Source organism: Phocoena sinus, chromosome 14, assembly GCF_008692025.1.
Source record: "Phocoena sinus isolate mPhoSin1 chromosome 14, mPhoSin1.pri, whole genome shotgun sequence".
NCBI classification, from domain to species: Eukaryota; Metazoa; Chordata; class Mammalia; order Artiodactyla; family Phocoenidae; genus Phocoena; species Phocoena sinus.
The window spans coordinates 54,474,086-54,489,923 of NC_045776.1; the positions used below are offsets into that span (position 1 = coordinate 54,474,086).

The window sequence follows — 15,838 nt, forward strand, 5'->3', positions numbered from 1 at the left end:
ATTAGATGTTATTATTTGTTTGTTTGGCTGCACCGGCTCTTAGTTACGGCATGCGGGGTCTTTGTTGCTGCATGCAGGATCTTGTTGCAGAGTGCGGGACCTTTATTTGTGGCATGCCGGATCTAGTTCCCCGACCAGGGATCAAACCCAGGCTCCCTGTATTGGGAGCGTGGAGTCTTAACCACTGGACCAGCAGGAAGTCCCGTAGTTTGTTTTGATATTTTTAAAAGATGGGGTAAAACATGTGAGAATGCAATAAAAAACGAAGGCAGTTTCTTCCTTGACCCCTCAACATTCTCTGAATGTGAAACTTTGGTCTCACATTGTAGTTACCGTTAGTCAAAAGACATTAGCAACTTTTATCTGCTCATGGCTGATTACTTATGTTGTTTTAGTTTCTTCAACCAATAAGTGTTCAAAGATGTCAGCGGGTTTAGATCGTGAGCCGCCGTTGAGTAGGGTCTTCCCTGCTCTGCACTATTTAAAGGAGCTGTGGCTGGGCCGGAGCATTTAAGCAGAATGTAGCCACGGCACTGTGTTCTTCTTCCGTAGCTCTTGGGGATGAGTTTTAAAATGATTACGTCTGAGAAGACAGAGCCAAGGAAAGTTCATGCAAATAACCAGCTTCATGGGCTTCCCTGGTGGCACAGTGGTTGAGAGTCCGCCTGCCGATTCAGGGGACACAGGTTCGTACCCTGGTCCGGGAAGATCCCACATGCCGCGGAGCGGCTGGGCCCGTGAGCCATGGCCGCTGAGCCTGGGCGTCCGGAGCCTGTGCTCTGCAACGGGAGAGGCCACAACAGTGAGAGGCCTGCGTACCGCAAAAAAATAAAAATAAATAAATAAATAAATAATAACCAGCTTCATCAACAACCAACTAAACAAACCAAGTCTCCAGTGCCTAATCAACTTTCTAAAATATAATACGTCACCAAAATGCATGAGGTAGGGACTTCCCTGGTGGCGCAGTGGTTAAGATTCCACCTGCCAATGCAGGGGACACGGGTTCGATCTGTGGTCCAGGAAGATCCTACGTGCCGCGGAGCAACTAAGCCCATGCGCCACAACTACAGAGCCTGCGCTCTAGAGCCCGCGAGCCACAACTACTGAAGCCCGCGTGCCTTGAGCCTGTGCCCCGCAACAAAGAGAAGCCACCACAATGAGAAGTCCACACACCGCCATGAAGAGTAGCCCCTGCTCGCCACAACTAGAGAAAGCCCAGGCACAGCAACGAAGACCAAACGCAGCCAATAAATAAATAAATAAATAAACTGCATGAGGCAATAACAGAACAGAAGCACTTGCCCTGAGTAAAATTATGACTTACAGCAGTCCAATTCATTCCTATTTTCTGATTTTGTCATTTGCATTGATATTTACTAATGTCTTATTCAGTTTTTATAAACACTATATTGGTGTTAAACAGAGTTGTGAATTTCAGTTCATTTTAGGTCCTTAGAGTGACCATATAATTTATTGTCCAAACCCAGGCACTTTTGAAGATGAAAGGAGACACTAAGGATAATTAACAGTGTCAACTGATCCACAACAGGAGTAACCTGGGACTGGCTTGGGCAAATCAGGGACATCTGATCACCCTACCTCTCTTTAGATGAGGGGAAAAAAGAACTAGAGGTTTGTTTGTTTTTTCTACCAACCTATATTGTACTCTTTAACAGTGACACATTCTCACCCTTTCCTCGTGTTCATTACCCCTCAATCCCAACTGGCATCCCCACCTCACCTATCTCCTGGCTACTTTTTTTTTTAACTTAATTAAATTGTTTAAATTGAAATATAGTTGATTTACAATGCTTCAAGTGTACAGCAAAGTGATTTAGTTATACATATATATAAATAAAAAATATATATTCTTTTTCAGATTCTTCTCCATTATAGTTATTATAAGATATTGAATATAGTTCCCTGTGCTCTACAGTAGGTCCTTGTTTATCTATTTTATGTATAGTAGTGTGTATCTGTTAATCCCAAATTCCCAGTTTATCCCTCTCCTCCCTTTCCCCTTTGGTAACCATAAGTTTGTTTTCTATCTCTGTGAGTCTGTTTCTGTTTTGTAAGTAAATTCATTTGTATCATTTTTTTTTTTACATTCCACATATAAGTGATATCATATTTGTCTTTCTCTGTCTGACTGACTTCACTTAGTTTGATATTCTCTAGGTCCATTCATGTTGCTGCAACCTCCTGGCTACTTCTAAGGCCACACACTTTGGCTTAGCTAATCTACAAGCTGGCCCCTGTCTTTATTTACTAAACACATACAGTGTACAAGGTCACATTAATTGCTCCTTCCTCTCTTGCAAATCACATTCCGGTTTTGATATTATAGCTGATTTAAAGCAAAGCAAAACAAAACAAAAAATGAAATACTCAACTCAAACCCACACTTCTCCACGGTCTTTCCTAATTAATACTGAACTTTTCTGATTGCCTCAAGCTCTGTTTCTTTATCATAACCTAGGTACACTGTTTTTACTATGCAATATTTTATTTACTGAATGTAACTTTGTACGTGTTAGGTCATTTCATACATGTGTGTTTTGCTTTCCAGCCAATTAAGATGGTAAAGAACTGAATCTTTTTTTCTCTGGCTCACATATTGCCTGGCAGTGTTCCATACACAGAACTTCCTCAATATGCTTACTGATGAAACAAATCTTTTGATGGCCACAAAATTCCAAGAACTTTGCCTTTTCCCCCCAGATGTAATATTTTCTTACTGTTCCCAGACTTAAGCTGAAATACAGTCAATCTTTATTATTCACAGATTCTATATTTTGTGAAGTTGCCTCTTCACGGAATTTATTTTGAACTACAAAAGCAATACTTACAGCACTTTCGTGGCCATCGGTGGACCTGAGCAGAGTGGCAAAAATGTTGACTTGCCCAACTGTGCACATTTCCAGCTGAGGTCTAGCAAGGCAGTGCTCTGCCTTCTTGTTTTAGGTCTCATACTGTAAAGAAGTGTCCTTTTCATGGAAAATTGAATTCTATGCTTTTTGCATTTTTGTGCTTTTTTTTTGGTGATTTCGTTGTTTAAAATGGCCCCCAAGCGCAGTGCTGAAGCGCTGTCTTGTGTTCCTTAGCGCAAGAAGGCTGTGATGTGCCTTATGGAGAAAACATGTGTTTGAGATAAGCTTAGTTCAGGCACAAATTACAGTGGGGTTGGCTGTGAGTTCACTGTCAATGAATCAATAATAAATATCAAACAAGGTGTCTTTAAATAGAAGCACACAGAAAAGAAGGTTATGTATTGATTGGTTGACAAAAACATTTTGACCAGAGGCTTCTTACTCCTGTATTTCCTCTGCAAGCGATTGTTCAGTATTCACGAATTCAGTGTTTGCAGCAACTTAATAGAACATACGACACCACATAATGAGAGCTGACTATACTTAAATACTTGAAACATGGTTTAGAACTGCACAACCTGAAATACTAGAAAGAGTTCACTTGCTCATGAATACTAGTCTAATGAGTATGGACCTAGATTGTCCTAAACTGTAACAATTTATTTTACACTCATCAAACACATTCTGCCTATTTAAAATACTCTGTTGTTTCCAGAACAATTGACTCTCATTCCATAAATAAATTATGAACTATACAACATAGTTTGATGTGACTCATATATATGAAAGCATTATTGCCTAAGCTATTATAATTCTCTTGGAAACAAACAAAATTCTAAGAGCCTATTTTTGCCATATTTCTTATGAAGAAAAAAATGTGCCCAAAACCACACCATCAGTGTGACAGCACTGAATTCTCAAATGCAGTATATGGCCCACAGTTAGCTATAGGAAGCATTTTTAGATCTAAGCAACATCTGAAAAAAATTAAAGGAAATGGAATTAGTTACTAATTTCATCTGTTTGAGGAAGAAGAAGAAACTTATTATCGAATTACCTGATGATCTGAGTTTATTTTTGTAGAGTTATTAATCCTCCCAAAGGTTTCATTGAATTGTCCTAAAATAAATTCCTTTGCAATGTAGAGGATGAAATCTCCTAAACAATCAGCTGAGCTATACGTTTTCTCTTGGAGAGCAGTAGAAAGAAAACTGAGCTAGAAGTCAAGAACCCAGTGTTCTGTTCCCGACGACCACACTTAGAGTCATTCTGATTGAGTTGTGCACGTGCCCTCTTGATATATATTTCTTATTTGGAAAGAAGAACTGCAGTAGATGGTCAGCTTCCCGCATCAGTGGACACAACAAAAAGATGACAAAGCTCCTGGACCTGATTGCAAATTTTTTGTAGTACCAAAGTGGTAACAATAACAGTTGTGAAACTTTATCCTCCACTTACCCTGTGCCAGGCACTGTGCTAAACAGTGTACATGGGGTAACACAATGCACCCTCCCAACAGCTACATGAGACATCCCCTTTCCAGAAGAGGAAATGGAGGATTGGGAGGCTTTTGATTTGTCGCCGTCGTTCTGCTCAGGAGGTGAGGGTACCCAGTTTTGAACAGTATGCTAAGTCCATTGCATGAGCTCCTAAACATTATTTTTCATGTGTGATTTCAGGCATAATTTCAACTTTTCGCAGTTTTGAAGGTCTCAGATGATAGTTTAGCATGTGTTAAGGCACACACCCCTGACCATTAAAGGGAGGTATGCTCCTGGCATCTCTCATGAAAGATGATTAACATAATGGCCATAATCTTTCACAATGCTATTAAATCAGTCAATTGATAAATAAGATCAGTCTTGGGTTCAGAAGATAAAGAGATTTTGAATCTTTAGCTCTGTGTAGCTGATGGGATATTTGCAAATATACAGTTAGGAAAAAATGAAGAGAGCGACTGTTCTTTGTTCAGTTTGGGTCTATTTGAGCAAAGCCTTTGACAAGATGGGAAAGTAGCCCTTGTTTGTAAATTCTGAAGTCTGGGGACTCACTGACTTCTTTCCAAAGGTGCCTTGTCAAATGCTGTGCCTATCTATGGCGAATGGAGCTACACAAAATTGTATCAACCAAATCTTGGCGTTCCAAAGCAGAGACCAAGCTATGTGGTGCAGCCAGTTCATTTTCCTTGGAGACATTTCTGTCTCTCCTTCCCTACCCAACCGCACTTAAAAAAAACAAAAACAAACAAACAAAGATGAAGGGCATCTTATCACTAACTTAAGAATGTGTAAGACATTTTCTGAGGGTGTATTATGTTAGAAATGCTTTGCAATCAAAATTTATGCAAGATATCTAATCTTCAAGGACTTTCGTTTTTCATCATTAGTAAACAGCACAAAGAAGTTAAGACACCTAAAATTACAGCTAGAAATCAGGGGAGACTTTTTTTGAGTTCTAGAAAACAAAAGATAAGGAATGAGTAGGTTGGGACACTCAGGCCAAGTCATATGACTATTGACCACATCCTAGATGCAGATCAGTTCATCTTGATCAAATGTCTTGTGCCCAGATGACTGGTGGTGGGGTGGAGGCAATGAACCCGCCTGCTGCCTCTGTAATGATCACCCACTCTCCTCCTCCAGACAACTGAAGGGAGTCTGGGTGTGGTAGGGGTCCAGCAGGCTCACTGCTTCACGAGAAGTACCCCCCAAGTACAGAGCCTGATGAGCTCTTTTATCATGACCAATAGTGAAGGAATGGATTTTATGAAATAGTTCTATTTTGCATTTTTGCTTTAGTTAATGGGACTGAGTCCCCCTAAATCCGAATTCCCCTACTGAGTTTATGATTATCCTCTCTATCTGAAATCTTATTCCCTTTCTTGCGACTTCCCTGGTGGTGCAGTGGTTAGGAATCCACCTGCCAATGCAGGGGACACAGGTTCGAGCTCTGATCCGGGAGGATCCCACATGCCACGGAGCAACTAAGCCCATGCACCACAACTACTGAGCCTGCACTGTAGAGCCTGCGAACCACAACTACTGAGCCCGTGTGCCACAACTACTGAAGCCCGCGTGCCTAGAGCCCGTGCTCCGCAACAAGAGAAGCCACTGCAATGAGAAACCCGCGCACTGCAACGAAGAGTAGCCCCCGCTCACCGCAACTAGAGAAAGCCCGCGTGCAGCCAAAAATAAATAAATAAACAAAACCTTATTCCCTTTCTTGTCCAGCCCCTGTTCCCCTCAGGACTGCGGCATATCAAGAAAAGTGGAGGGCTTCCTTGGTGGCACAGTGGTTAAGAATCCGCCTGCTAATGCAGGGGACACAGGTTCGAGCCCTGGTCCGGGAAGATCCCACATGCCGTGGAGCAACTAACTAAGCCCATGTGCCACAACTACTGAAGCCTGCGTGCCTAGAGCCTGTGCTCCGCAACAAGAGAAGCCACCGCAATGAGAAGCCCGTGCACCTCAATGGAGAGTAGCCCCCACTCGCCACAACTAGAGAAAGCCCGTGCCCAGCAATGAAGACCCAACACAGCCAAAAATAAATAAATAAATTTATTTTTAAAACAAAGAAAAAAAGAAAAGTGGAGATTGAAACCTAGCAGGACCCTGTGATTCCTCCCTGGGTACAAAAGCCCCTCTGTGTTCCCTGTTTCTTCTTTGTAGAGAAAAAGGCTTTAGTCTCTCAGGCCTTGCCTGCGTTCCAAAGAGCAGACTTAAGCAGTTACTAATTAGAGAAGTGAGGGAATTCAGAAACAAAGGAAAAGCAGTCAAGCAAGAAAAGTAATGGTAGCTTAAACAATAGTTGAGCAATGAAACAGAGTCCTAGTTCCTCCTCAAGGGATGTACACAACAATCTGACACATATTTCTGAGTTGTTCTGCAGGAACTAAGACACCCCCCCCCAACCCAGGTGGAGGATGCTGACCATAAGCACGTGGAACCAGAGGACTGATGCTTAAGGTTCCTGCCACATCACTCCGTTACCTCCCCACCGACCAATCAAAAGAAAGTCCACGAGCTGATCACACATCCTGCGACCCTCACCCCAGATGTTGCCTTTAAAACCCTTCCCTGAAAGCCAAAGGGGAGTTTGGGTCTTTTGAGCAGGAGCTGCCTGTTCTCCTTGCTTGGTGCCCTGCAATAAATGCTGCACTTTCCTTCACCACAACCCGGTATCAGTAGATTGGCTTTGCTGCTCATTGGGAGAGCAGACCCAAGTTCGGTTCAGTAAGTTGGTGACATGATCAAGAATATAAGTCACTATGGGGCATGTTTGTTTTAAAAGAGAAAGAAATTACTTTGGATTGTTACAGGAAACTGACAGCTTTCAAGTGCTTATTTGAGGAAGTTGGCAGCTTATAAAGAATTCACACTTGCAGCATTCTGCCAATCATTTCCACTTTGTTGCTTATGACTGGGACCAGATGATCTGCCCAGTTAGACTGTTTCTTGAGGTGCTTCCACTCTCTCCTCAGGAAGCCTCTCCTGCTTTGCTTCTTCTGGAAGTCTCTCTGTTTCCTGAGTCTGAAGGGTCCCTTCCTCTGGCTAGAGAAGAAAAAAAGAAAAGGGTCTTTTGAGATCTTGGCCTCAAGTCTTCCATCTTCCCAGAGCAGCCCCCCACAGTGGGTACCCGTGGAGATGTGTCTAGAGAGACGCATAGGACAAATATTGTCTAACTTATCTGACTGCACATCAGAAACATCACATGGTTCGTTGCACAGGAAGGCCTGGGAGCTCTGTAAACACAGCCACCCCCCACCCCCCACCCCCGTCCGTGTTCACTCACCCATGACTTACTATTTTTGCAAGGTGCCTGGCACGTAACAGATTCTCAGAATAACATTTATTTACTGATAAATGCCATTTATAGCTGATTAAATTTGGTGTCGTGGTCATCTCAATAAAACGTTGGTCCTCCAACTCTTGGACTGGAAGGCAGCTTCCCGGTATAACTCTGAGTCAATGAAAAAGCCAGATGTGATTTGATTAGTCTGACCCACTCTCAAGTTTGAGAATTACCAGTATTTAAGAGAAGTTGTGGTTTGTTAGCTGTCAGCTGTAGACATACACAACTTGTGTGTTTCCTCCATTTTTTCCCTTCTGTCCCTCTCCTTCATTTCTGTGCTCTGCTTCTTCCCTATGACACTTCATGGACAAAAATGGTGTTAGGATGGGAAGGATAGGGAAGCCACACAGAAAGATAGAGATAGGGTTATGCAAGACAGCTTTTTATCCCTTTCTGTTCCTTCCCCCTCAGGGTGGCTCTTTCGAAGGCTGGGATGACATCAGTCCATTATTTGCATGATCTTCCATTTAGAGAGTTCATGGACAGACTATGTCCTTACATGGTATATTTTTCTGCTTCGCTCTTGTGAAGTTTCTACTTAGGGAATTTTCTTCTATTTGCACATCAAAAGGCCCTACAACATCATCAAAGCATATCAAGTAAAATGGACCACTAGTTTCATCTAGTTACAGTAGGGAACATAGCGAAGTGTTATTATGGTCCACATCACAATTCACAGCCAACAGTGTCCCGTCAACTCACAGATATTGCAATTAATCTATGCAGTCTACAACCCCACTCCGGTTCATTAGATGCAGTAAGTTAACTCAAATATCAATATATAGATCTCTCCTCACCCCAAGAACACAACACTCCAGTGGGGATTTTATGTAACATTCTTCTGCAGAGTTGCTTCATCCCCAAAAGAAATTGGTAGAGATTAGTGTAACTCAAAAATAGGCAGAAATAAAATGGAATATTATACAGCCATTAAGTAGTATTTTTAAAGGAAAATTTAAGATCTATGGCAAATTATAATTATGGCTCATTATATAATCATATTAAATAACAGGATTGAAAACTGCCCCCCAAAAATAGGCAGAAAATATGCAAGCAAGTGAAACGACAAATGTCTAGCAGTGTCTGAACTGTCTAGCAGCAAAGGCGGTTGTTGTGGGGTAAATGCCTTTAATATTGATAGAAAAAGAAAGTTCAGAATAGGACATCAGAAGCAGAGGCTGTGAGAGATGATCTGTATACTAGAGCCGGATGCTGTGCTTCAGAATCTGCTGGGAAGTTGTGGGGCTGTCGCTTCCAGTGTCCCCTGCTGCCCCGCACGTTGACTTAGAAACTATTTAATGGATGCGTAAGGGAAAGAAAGAGAAGGGGACACGCGTTCATTTCCCCTAAACTCTCAAGTTCAAATGCGGAGGAATGGCCGCGTCTTGCCAGAGGAGGAAATCGGAATCCGATAAAGGACTGATAAAGATGTTCCTCCTTCGCCCTGGGAAGCCGGCACCCAGGCCCGACGTGTGGACCGCCAGACTCGCTGACGGCGGCCCTTCCCGAGGGGCCGGGCGCGCCTGCTGGAAGGTGGGAGGCGGAGTTGCCCCGCTCCTGGGATGAGACCAAAGGAATGAGTAATTGGAAATTCTGTAACAGAGACCCTTCTCCCAAACCCTACAGCCCTTTCACCCCCCACAACCCCCTGCCGAGAAGCAAGAGGACTGGAGATAGACGTGGTGGAGCGAGAGTCACGTTCCGGAGAGGGAAGTGAAATAAAGAGGGCGGCACCCGGGGGGACCTGTGCGTCACTGAGCGGGAGAAGCGCGGGAGCACGGGGCGGAAAAGGAGAAGTGGGAGCGAGAAGCCGCAGGGGGCGGCCGCGGAGCGCGGGTTGGGGCGCCGCGCAGCGCCCGAGCCTCCTGCCTTCGGCCGCGCCCGGGCAGCCCGCAACCTCCCGGCGCTCGCCCGACCCGCGCTCCGGATCCGGCCGGCTGGTCGCGCCCGCCGCGCACAGAATGTGGCAGCGGACACGGCCCCGGCCCCGCGCGCCCTGTCTCTGGGCGCTGGCGCTGCTGGCCCTGGGCGGCGCAGGGCTGTGCCACGCCGACCCTCAGTCCAGGCACCCCGCGCGGCCCAGCGCCAGGAACAAGTAAGTGCGCGGCCTCTCCTTGCCCCAGGACGGCCCACAGCCGTGGGCCCCCGCCTGCCCTTCCCCGACCGGCCGCCGGCCCCGAAGCTGCCCTGCCGAGGCGAGGAGCCGCAGCCGGGGTTCCCCTCGGGCTGCCGGGGCGGCGCCTCTTCCGCGGTGGCCGCGCGCTCCGTGGCCAGCGCGGGGCGTCCCGGGCAACCTTGCCCTCGCCTCCAGCAGTGCTGCCTCCGGGGCCGTGGGCGCAGGGAGTGTCCCGCAGAGCAGGGCGATCAGGAAACTCCCCCCGGGAATTACTGGGGCCCCTGGGGCCGTGGGGGCTCTTCCCGTCTGTCTTTTGTGGGATAAAGGTGCACTCTCTCCAAAGGCGCACCCGCGCACCGTCCGAATATCTGCTGGTCGTGATCCCGCCTCCGCGAGGACGACGGGCTCCCCGACCCTCGCGCGGTCAGCCGCCGGGTCGGCTCGTCCCGTCTCCCCCAGCCTCATTGTTCTCCCGGTTTATACCGTGCCCTTCTCCCTCTCTGTCCACCCCAGGAACTGGTGCGCCTACATCGTGAACAAGAACGTGAGCTGCTCGGTGCTGGAAGGAAGTGAGAGTTTTATTCAGGCTCAGTACAACTGTGCCTGGAACCAGATGCCCTGTCCGTCCGCGCTCGTGTAAGTCCGGGGAGCCGAGGGGCGGGCGGGGCTCGCCGGGGCCGCGGGGGTGGGGTCAGAGCGCTGGGCTCCAGCCGCTCAGTAAATCTCTTCCAGCGGGTGAAAACTCAGCAGCTGAAAAGTTTGAGCGCTGAGCAGGGTACCAGGCTCGCTGGGGTATTTAAGGAGCGTGTTTTGCCTGGAGTCAGCGTTGAGGATGCACCGGCCTGGCCATTGCCGGGCATAGGAGGGGACGAACAAAGCCACCGACCTCCACTTCTCTCTTTTTCTTTCAATTTTATTACTAACGTAAAGCAGCTGGACCTAATTAGATCCATATTGTGTGTTCTGGGGCACAGAGAAGATTCCAAAATGTATACTGCTGAAAACTTACACGTAGGATTAGCTGAGAGGTTTGCTCTAGCCAGTGTTCTAGAACAGGCGAGTTTTGTCCAAATGTCCCCATAAAACTGACCTCTTCAGTTGTAGGTGTTGTAGATTTCTAAAGTCCCCAGGAACAATTTGCTTGAAAGTGTGCGATTGTTGTTTTTGCAAGTTAGATTTGGGGGATTCAGCTAAGTGGTTGTCAGGAGAGAATGGTCCTTAAAGACCAAGGGAAGAATTAATCTTTCTTATAAAGGTTTCACTGTCTTAAAAAAAAAAAAAAAAGAGGAAGTGAAGCAACAGAGTACAGATTTTGTTACATACATCACGTTCATTCAGTTGTCATCTGGCAAGTCTTTGTGTTTTTGTGTAAGCCAGATATCAGAGGATGAGCTGATGTGAATCAGTGGCTGTTGGGGAACGCATGTGATGGTTGAAATTAATTGTTTTCCCCTAAGAATAAATTGATTGTCTCAGAGTACAGTTGTCTTTACAGCAAAGAATAGCCAGTAGGCGGATCTGTCTTTGGCAAAGCAGAGGGACAGACTGGAACTTGTGCTGCAGGAAACCTTATGTCAGAAGGCAGTAGATGAGCCTTCAAGCCTATGAGGTGGTAGTGGTCCCTGGATCATTGCACATGGGCTGGGGTGAGAACTGAAACGGGGAAGGGATAATTCCTGTTAAGCAAAAACAAACAAACAACCCCCCTTCCCAACAAAACAAGCAGAAACTTAGAAGAGGTTCCCCACTTGCTGTAGGCAGAGCATGAGGTCAAAATTGAATTGCTCTCTGTCACATTGAGTTGTGTAACCTGTCAGAGGGCGCAGTGCTGTCACACTGCCTGTGTCTCTGGTTGGAAGGGGCATTTAACACGGAATTTCTCAGGTGTTACTGATGAGTCCAGGAGCCTGAGTAACTCCTCTCAATTCACAGGTGTTGTCAGGTTTTCATTATTTGATCCTTAGAACCTGAGACCTGTGGAAGTGAAGGCTCTTGGGAAACTCAGCCTGGAGTTACCGAGGGATCCTTTCCGGGTGTGGGACGTGCAGGCATGGAGGTTGGCAAGATGCTTGAGTGAGGAGTGAAGTTTAGCCGCTGGTGACCGTCGAGTGTCTGGGAGAAGCAGGTAGGAGCCCGTGAGGACTTCACAGAGTCGGAGCAGAGCTGAATTGTTAGGGGCGGTGGAGGGAACGGAGGAAGAGAAGCCAGGAGAGGAGAGAGAGCAAAGTCAAGACTTCAGAGGAGGGAGCTCCATCTTAGAGACCCCGGGAGGAGAAGCCCGGAAGGCCGAGGGGTCCAGAAAGGCCAGGGCTTTTAGGCAGCGGGAAGATTTGCTTATGTAGAAGGAGGCAACTTCAGGTCAGCGGGGGGGTATAGGCCTTGTAACTTGGGTGAGATTCAGGGTGTGGGTCGTGAGGAAACCCCTTTACCAGGAATCAAATGTGTTGCAAAGGTTTTGGTGGAAAAAGGAAGTTGAGCAGGTGAAGAATTAGAAAACTCGGCATGTTTTAGGACAAAAGTGAAAAAGCCAAAGGGAGAGACTGAATATGCTCTGAGACTGAGGGGAAATCGTCAGTGAAAACGAGGGGTTCGATGGGGAAGTCCTGCAACAAGAGGAGAACTTCCGAGCTCGGCGAGGCGTTGGGCGCTCAGCCGCCATGGGCTGTGGGGACCTAGCACGGGTGTGCTTCCAGAAGGCTTAGACGATGCTTCGTTTGCATATATGGAGAGACTTAGATTCCAGACTGTGAATTTGGGTGTCGTCATGTGAAGCTGGGAGCAGAGAGGGTTTCTGTGTGATTTGTGGACATTTTGAGAAATCACTTTCCTGAAGCCGTAAAGAACCTTCTGTGCGCCAGGCACTGTGTTAAGGCTGTTCACGCCATATGTTAGTTTAATCCTTGCAACATCCCTTCAAGATGAACACCACTGTCCCCATTTTACCAGTGAGTAAACAAGGCAAGAAGTTCCCTGACTTTCCTGTGGTCACCTGGCAGGTAAGTGGCTGAGCTGCCTCCAGGCCTGGCCTTTGTGGACCAGCCTCTGTCCCTGTAACAAAAGAGAGAGACAGACACACAGAGAGAGAGAGAGTGTATGTGTGTGTGTGTCTGAGTGTGTGCCTTCTGTCGCTAGCACACTGCTCAACTAGTAGGAACATTTCCAGCTTCTTTCACGGAAGGCAATTCCCATATCAAAGTGAGTGAGCATCGTTGGTCTGTGTGCAAGCATGTGCACGTGTGTTCACGCCCATGTGCTTTACTCTCTTTCCCGGGGGTCATTTGTGAGGATACAGTGGACCACATCATTTTTCACACTGTCCACCATGCTGTGCAGTTTCTTATGTTATGAAAACACTGGCCGATTTGCTTTCTTTGTTTGGGTTGTTAGGCTGGTTGTTTAAAGGATACTACTAGGGAGGCGGGAGTGGTGGAGCTTGAGACATTGGGGAAGCCACACCTGTGCCCCCCGGCTGAGCCACCACCTTGAAACTTGTCACGGGGGGATGGAGGTAAAAGTATGCTTCCAGAAAAACCATTCAAAGCTCATGTCCTGGGCTTCCCTGGTGGCGCAGTGGTTGAGAGTCCGCCTGCCGATGCAGGGGACACGGGTTCGTGCCCCGGTCCGGGAGGATCCCACGTGCCGCGGAGCGGCTGGGCCCGTGAGCCATGGCCGCTGAGCCTGCGCGTCCGGAGCCTGTGCTCCGGAACGGGAGAGGCCGCAGAGGTGAGAGGCCCGCATACCGCAAAAAAAAAAAAAAAAGCTCGTGTCCTGATGCTTGTGAGGTAGTGATACCATTCTTGTGTGCAGAGAATTCTTAATCCTTATGAAGACTTTTCTGTCACTAGGAATTTAAAATGAGGGCTCTCTCTGTCAGTCTGTGTCTCTTGTGCAGTAGATGTGAGGAGCGGTCTGGATCCCCAAAGCACAGGATTGTGTCGACAGACACCGCTTTGTCTTCCCTCAGCTAATTCCTAAGGGTGGCTGATCGGACCTGAAGAGGAGAGGAGGGGAATTATCTGGTGATAATTATCCGCTGAGGAGGAAGGGCAGCTGCTGTAGACTCTAAAGTAGCATAAAGCTGGGTCATGATTTACCATTTACTCCTGATTCTTAAGACGGATCTAAGGACTTTTTCTCCCTCTGAGATCATTGTTTCACTTTACACTTCCACGTTAAGGAAGGCATAAATCTTTAAAAATTTCATTGCATTGAAGAGTTTTTCTGATTCATTGTAAAAAAATAAACAAAAAAACAAAAAAACCTCAGGCAGCTCCGCCCGTTTGGTAGACTGTCACTGTCACACTGCCCCCCACACACCCACCACGTAGCACTTGGGATGGTCCCTGGGGATCCACGTCCGAGTCTGGGGTCTCCGCAGCGGCACCTGAGCATGGGGAGGGTCTGTCTTGGTCATGGGCTGGTTTTAGGGACACCTTTTGGGAGACGTGGGGATGTGGGCGACTTAGAATTCTTCCTGTGGGGTGGGAATTGGGCAGGCTGGTGTTCTTGGGAGGATTGATAATTGATACAGTCCAGGGCTGACTTGGTGAGACTCTCTCCCCAGAGCACATCCTTGTAACGTGATGAGCCCCTTTATGTTCATTATCTTCCATCTTTACAGCAACCCCGGGGCATGATCCCAATTTTACAGGAGGGCATGTAGTCAGGAAGTAGCAGAGCCTGGACCCAAAACCAGGTCTGTTATTTCTAAGTCTTAGGCTCTTCCCACCCCACACCCCTGCACCCCTTGCTGTCTAAACCCACACCCTCTGAGGAGCGGCCCGAGGCGGTGGGTGTGTGGGCGCGACCATGTGTGATGCTGTGGCACTGACAGCCCTGGTGTGATGGGAGGGGGAGGGGAGGGCCTGAGCTCCCTTAGAGCCCCCCTCCACGTGGGCTGGCCATGCTTGGGTGCACCGCTGGTGGAAAACAGCACTGTCTTTCTTCTCCTTCCTGGACCCTCCCACTCAGCTTGGTCCAGCTGACTGCTGTTAGTATTTGAGGCGTTCGGGGGCGTCCAGTGTGCAGAGCAGCTGCCTCGCTGGTAAGAACACGGAGGACCCCAGATGTAAGGCAGGGTTATTCCCCTGTATTCACTTCCCTCTGATACTGCAAACTCACTGGGGTTTATCAGCATCCACCCAGCCCGGCCCCCACCCCCTTTCTTGGGTGTGTGGAGTCTTGGTGAAATTTTTCCTAATAGCTCTTAAAAAAAAAAATCTCATCAGTCAGGCAGGGGAGCTGGGTGAGGCCCACTCGAGGAGCCTTTGCTGCTGTGATAACACAGAGGGAGAATTTGTGAATTTGCAGCAGGTGTGAGTTCCGAGTGCCGAGTTTCCAAAACTCCTCTAATCCTTAGATTCTAGGGGGAGCAGATGGTCATTCATTTGGAAGAAACGTTTTCTATTAGGGAGCAATCTCAGCCAGGAAAAGCTTAAAAAGAGAAAAACACTTGAGATTGGGGGTGGGGGGAATGAGGACTTACATCTTCTAGAGCCGATTCTACGTGTTTCATGTCTCTAGAAAGAGAATTCCTTTCGATTCAAAATGTGCCTTTTGTGTGTATAGCTTTGAGAGTGTCTCTTCCTTCTGTTTTTTAGCCAACGTCTTGCGATTCGTTGGCTGTGATGAGCGCTTTCTCCTTGGTACCGAGGGACCCCAAATCAAGCCCTGGGGAAGGAGTACCTGCACAGAGGTGCCTAGAGCTGCTTAGGGCCCTGCTGCCTCCCCCTCTTCGGGTCCCTGTCCTTACCAGCCTTTTCTGCCTCCCTGGGCTTCTCAGGCCTTCCTTTCAAGTGGCTTTGCTCTTTTGCTTTTTTTCCTCTTTTCCTCCTCCTGGGGTCCCAGTAGATAAGATGCTGTGTTTGTAGAGCCCTTTGGTGTTTCCAGAACATTTTCACGTTCATTATTTTATTTTATTCTCATCACAAGCTCAGCCAGGAGATTAGGTAGGGCAGAGATTGAGGTCTTGGAAGAAGAACTTTATGCTTATGGGCTA

The 15,838-nt window shown here is 47.2% G+C and overlaps 1 protein-coding gene and 1 long non-coding RNA gene across 2 annotated transcripts in view; one reads left to right on the top strand and one right to left on the bottom strand.

Annotated features, from left to right (window-relative positions):
* Positions 1–6,565: 6,565 nt before the first annotated feature.
* Positions 6,566–10,431, bottom strand: LOC116738965. Its single transcript, XR_004345414.1, has 3 exons — positions 10,324–10,431; positions 7,676–7,832; positions 6,566–7,423 (listed from the first exon to the last, which is right to left on the bottom strand). It is a non-coding gene; the product is annotated as an uncharacterized LOC116738965 (long non-coding RNA).
* EMILIN2 (elastin microfibril interfacer 2) overlaps positions 9,526–15,838 on the top strand; it is a 50,972-nt gene continuing 44,659 nt past the window's right edge. The window contains exons 1-2 of the mRNA XM_032602936.1: positions 9,526–9,819; positions 10,354–10,476. Coding sequence (XP_032458827.1) covers positions 9,686–9,819; positions 10,354–10,476 — 257 coding nt within the window. The 5' untranslated portion in view covers positions 9,526–9,685. The remainder of the gene's footprint in view (positions 9,820–10,353; positions 10,477–15,838) is intronic.